The sequence below is a fragment of the Montipora foliosa genome, chromosome 4 (genome assembly GCF_036669935.1).
Source record: "Montipora foliosa isolate CH-2021 chromosome 4, ASM3666993v2, whole genome shotgun sequence".
NCBI lineage: Eukaryota > Metazoa > Cnidaria > Anthozoa > Scleractinia > Acroporidae > Montipora > Montipora foliosa.
Genome location: NC_090872.1, coordinates 21,126,960 through 21,131,959, shown reverse-complemented (window position 1 = coordinate 21,131,959; position 5,000 = coordinate 21,126,960). Strand labels below are relative to the sequence as shown.

General features: G+C 41.5%; 1 protein-coding gene, 1 long non-coding RNA gene and 1 pseudogene across 3 annotated transcripts in view; 1 reads left to right on the top strand and 2 right to left on the bottom strand.

Annotated features, from left to right (window-relative positions):
• The window catches only part of LOC138000255 (uncharacterized), a 25,098-nt gene that overhangs the window by 1,774 nt on the left and 18,324 nt on the right, over nt 1-5,000 (bottom strand). For both annotated transcript variants that reach the window (XM_068846533.1, XM_068846532.1), the window contains exon 7: nt 1-162. This exon is cut by the window's left edge and continues 1,774 nt beyond it. In XM_068846533.1, coding sequence (XP_068702634.1) covers nt 1-162 — 162 coding nt within the window. The remainder of the gene's footprint in view (nt 163-5,000) is intronic.
• The window catches only part of LOC138000256 (uncharacterized), a 52,520-nt gene that overhangs the window by 44,056 nt on the left and 3,464 nt on the right, over nt 1-5,000 (top strand). The gene's annotated exons all lie outside the window — the stretch shown is intronic.
• LOC137999362 (uncharacterized) overlaps nt 3,905-5,000 on the bottom strand; it is a 1,333-nt pseudogene continuing 237 nt past the window's right edge.

Here is a 5,000-nt window from a genome sequence, read left to right as displayed (position 1 = left end):
CTGGGTTTTTGCATCGCGCAAAAGAACTAAGGTCTTCATGCTTGTAACTGGAAGCCACTTGTTTCCAGGCAGGGCATCCGCTGATCTCCTTACAAAGTAGCTTTTCGACTTTCTCTCTTGTATTGAAGTTTTCCTTAAAAACCTCCTCTAGCAGACTGTATCCTAGATAGGAATGAATAAATTAATAAATTTATTAATAAGTCAGGAAATAAATAAATAAGAACGGCCAGAGCCAAGGAAGTATTAGCATTCAGAATTTTCGATCGGTCTGCTAACAATAGGACGGTGTCAGACTTGTTTTAGTTGACTATGGCTTCCGCGACAGATTTCGATGACCGATCGGGAGATATTTTGGAATACCCGGCAACAGGAGCCCTGCCGGCTACCATTGTATTCAGTTCTTGTAGCATAGACGGGTATTCTAAAATCTAGCCTTTGTTTCCATTTGCCGGGCTTAACTGCAGAATACAGCGAAGCCGTACCCCTGAAAATGTTGGATACGAGGTTAGAAGCCTGTTGAGGTGGATACGCGGAGACGCGGATACGCAGTCGTTTCCTAGTTCCGAGTATTTTCTCCTGACATCCGGTCAAGAAATCCATGAAATAATAGTGAAGTAAAAAAATCTGGAAACTTCAGACTTCTTTATCTTTTCGAAAATGACCAAAAGTAGTGGAATAAACATTATGTAGTAGCAAGTCTTTCATCAGTTTTAAAATACACCGTCCGCAGTCCATTGTATATTAACTTTCACAAACGCCTCCCTCGGCTGTTTCTCTCCATTGCGTGACAAAATACCATTAGCAAACTTTTTGAGAGGCGGGCGGAACCGCAAGTGAACACTTCGCATGCCAGGACTTTTGCGTCTCTCAGACTTTTAAACTTATCATCTCTAATGAAGAAAAGATACTTAGCCATATAAATGTGGTTGTGTGAAGACAAGTTAAAAGGCAAAACAGCTCACTTCTGGTTGCCGTCGGCGACTAAAAAACGTCGCATGCGTAATGTCTCTATTGTCTCAACAAGCCCTCGCCTCTATTGATTTCACGTCTTCGCCGCCATGTTGCTGGTTGCTACATTTATATGGTAAATTTCATATCCGTAGTTCACATATGATCCATTTCATATATCATTTCATCATTGATTCATTCCTCTGGGGAACATTAGAACCCACATATGACCAGCTCCCAACGTCAGTGTCTTCATAGTTCAGTTGGTTAGAGCGTCTCACCGGTACCGCGAGGTCACGGGTTCAAACCCCGTTGAAGTCCTGAATTTTTCAGACTTCTCTACGCAATTGCAAAAATTGCGTTCATAACTGCGAGGATCATAGCTTCACTTAATATTTTTTTTGTTCACCCGCCAGCATCAATTCGCTAAACCATTGTGATCATTGTTTCTAGGGATTGATCTTGAACCACCTTTTCGTATCTATGGCTAACGCTACCTTTGTGCACATCGGGCAGGGTTAACCTCCAGAACCTCTCCGGTTTTGGAGCAACTATGGAATACCGGGCTATTTTTGAAGCGGCGCGGTTTCATCTCACTTTAAACGAAGGCTGGCCTTCTCGGAGATTTCACGCTATTGATTTAGTAGGAAGGGTGATCTCAATCACATTAACCCTTTGCTTACTATCTGGCAAAATACGTCCAGCTTTATCCACGGTCCCATCTACCCCTTGTGACGTCATCACTTTTAACGGTTAGGAACAGCTTTGTCCACTAACTTGTGCAGGGAGAAGAGATCTTTCAAACTATACCAGAATGAGCACAATTCAGTCAAGGAAACTGGAGAAACGGCCAAAAAAACCATGTAACACTGACCTGAAAATCTCCATGAAAAGCTTGCTCCATTACCCACCTACCTTTCTGAGCACCTAATTCTAAGATGTTGAAAGGTTTCTCAGAAACTCTTCCCACCAAAATAAAACCTACCAAATGCCCAGCAAGTTCAAAAAAAAAAAAAAAGAGGCAAAGAAAGCGAAAAGAGAGGGAAGGAGAGAAAGCGAAAAGTGAAAGTCGAAATTTTGTTTTCTGCGCATGCCCGAACTTTGCAAGCACTTATTTTGCACCTGACTGAAAAGGCCGCGGAGTGTACAACCTGGAAACGGGTTTGTGGGGAGATTTAGCTCTTAAACAGCACGACAGTGACCAAAAAACCCCTCAACTAGCTTCAAAACGTGTTTTTCGGCCAAATCTCTAGTAGCCAAAGGGTTAAGAAACTAACAAGATTTTTTGCCGAAAAATCCACTTTTCAGCCTAAAACGACCAAATCTGCCTATTGTATGTAAAATCAGGTAAAAAATTGGGTAAAACTCGATTTTTAGGTTTTTTGCTTAAGTAAGGTAAGGTAAGGTAAGGTAACTTTATTTAAAGTCGCAAACGTAGAGAGAGTTTGCCCAAATCTCCCAAGCCAATGGCTCATGTTAAAAACGCACGACTATTTACAATACCATAACTAATTACTATTTACATATAAAAAATAAAGTCTAGAAGAATCCAGAACTGTATTAAAAGATAGTTTAAAAAGAAACTAGGGCAAATATTAAGATAAGAGAATAGCTAGTGTATACAGTTCATACACTGGCACCCTGCAAATTCAACACCGTTCAGACGAGAACGAAATTGAGCCAAAGCAGTCGAGGATTTTGTTATGGCTAATAATTGATTCCAAATGTGGGCAATCTGATACAGAAATGAGTTGTGCATAACGAGCCTGTTATATGATGAATACAAGGAAAGGTTACGTTTATACAAACGTTGGCCGTGTAGCACTTATATTTTAAACAGAGTTAACTGTATAGAGTGTAAGGCGAAGTGCTAGATTTCTATCCCATATGAACCAAGTGAGCGTTAGCCCTACTGATGGAAATGGGCCCACACAAGGACAGAGAAAAACTCTGACCAGGGTGGGAATTGAACCCACGACCTTCGGGTTAGATCTCCGCCGCGGTAGAGCGGAGTTGACTTGAAGATAGTTCGCTGAGAACCAAATGGTTAATTTCTTTATGTCTTGATTCAAGATGGATTCTAGCAAAGCAGGACACTCGTGAGAGACATATTGCGTCGTGTCATCGGTATAAAGACTTAGGGAGGAAAACCCAGCTGAGTAATTAACATCATTCACAAAAATATTGAAGAGAAGCGGGCCAAGAAGGCTCCCTTGCGGCACTCCACAACGAAAGGGGAACCAGTCAGACACGTTTCCATTGCATTTAACTCTTTGAAGACGGCCTAATAGATACGACTGAATCAGTTTTAAGGCAGAGTCTTGAACGCCATAAGCTTTTAGTTTCGCTAGTAACAAGTTATGGCAAATCGAGTCAAATGCCTTCGATATGTCAATAGGAACCACTCCCACATCTTTTTTCTTGTCAAGAGCATGGCGCCAATCATCAGTTAGCTTAAGTAAGGCGGAACAGCATGAATGTCCGCGTAGGAAGCCAGACATGTTATCAGAAAAGTTTGGAGTGAATGCGCTACATAGCTGATCATATTTAATTCTCTCAAACACCTTCGGTATCACTGATATGACACTAACAGGACGATAATTTGATTTGGATGTCTCATCATCTTTCTTGTAAACAGGAGTAACGTTACTGAGTTTCCATTGATAAGACCACTCGCCCACGCCAATACAATGATTAAAAAGCTTTGTCAGAGGTGCAGTAATGACGGGGGTAGCTATTTTAAGCAGCTTAGATGGTATACCGTCAGGACCAGTTGATTTCCTTATTTTCAGATTAGAGAGAATATCAGAAACATGGGCTTCGCTGACTGGATAAAAATGAAAATTAAGCTTAGGAGCCATCGCGTTTATATTAACAACACTGATGTGACTGGAAAAGTCATCAACGGACAAGGTCAAGACTGACTCATCAACAGTAGGAGATGCGAAGTACTCATTCACGGAACCGCGCCGGGATCAGGCACAATTGCGCCGTTTTCAAGCAAACAAATTTGACTTGAATTGTCACTGGGCTTGTTATTTGGTAAAAGTGGCCTCAGTTTTCTCCAGAATAAACCAGTCGAGCCTCTAGAAGAAACAGACACAGCTTCGAAGCAGAAATCTTTAACAGCCTGTCTTTTCAGTGCTGTGACCTTGTTTCGCTGTAAACGGTAATTGTTCCAATTTTCTCTCGACTTGAATCGGCTGAATTTTCCATACAAATAATTCCTGAAGCGCATTTGTTTTTGAATAGTCTGATTGATCCACGACAGGTGATTACATTTAAGGTTCACACTTTTTGCTGGGGCGTGATCATCAATAGCGTGCTTGAAAAGGCTTCCCCAGTGGCACCAGATATCATTCACCTCATCAAACTCATAGGCAGTGTCCCATGGGGTGTCTCTTAAGGTTGAAAGAAAAGCTGGCTCATCAAAATTTTTCATTGATCGGTATTCAATACTTCTCACAGTCGGTTTAGGTAGTCCTTGTTTTCTAACAATATAGATTAAATCATGATCACTAATGCCAAGGTGAAGAGTGCCACTAAAGACAAACCGATCAGGGTGCGATACAAGAATAACATCCAACAACGTTTTCGTTGAAGCTGTGACTCTTGTTGGAGAAGATATTGTGTTTATCAAGCCGAATTGGTTAGGGTTAGGTTAGGGTTATAACTTGACCTGGAAAAGGAGCCATTTTCCGACAGCATATCAATATTAAAGTCTCTAAGAAACACGACTTCCTTTCGTTTTGAATACATTTTTTCAGCAGCTGAAACACACGACGATAAAAATTCAGGAATCTTGCATTTGCTGGGAGAACGGTAACACGCACAAATTGAGAACCAGGAGTTGCCACAGCCCTTAACATCTATACATATCGATTCAACACCCTCGGGTTCGAGTTTTGCTCGACGAAGGGCTGTAATCATGTGCACCGTCTTATGAAGACTAACATGCCGCCAGCATCCTTCTTCCTATCTCTTCGGATAATGCGATATTCAGGATGAGCAAAAAGAGAGCTGCTCACTGATCCGTCGATCTTGCTTTCAGC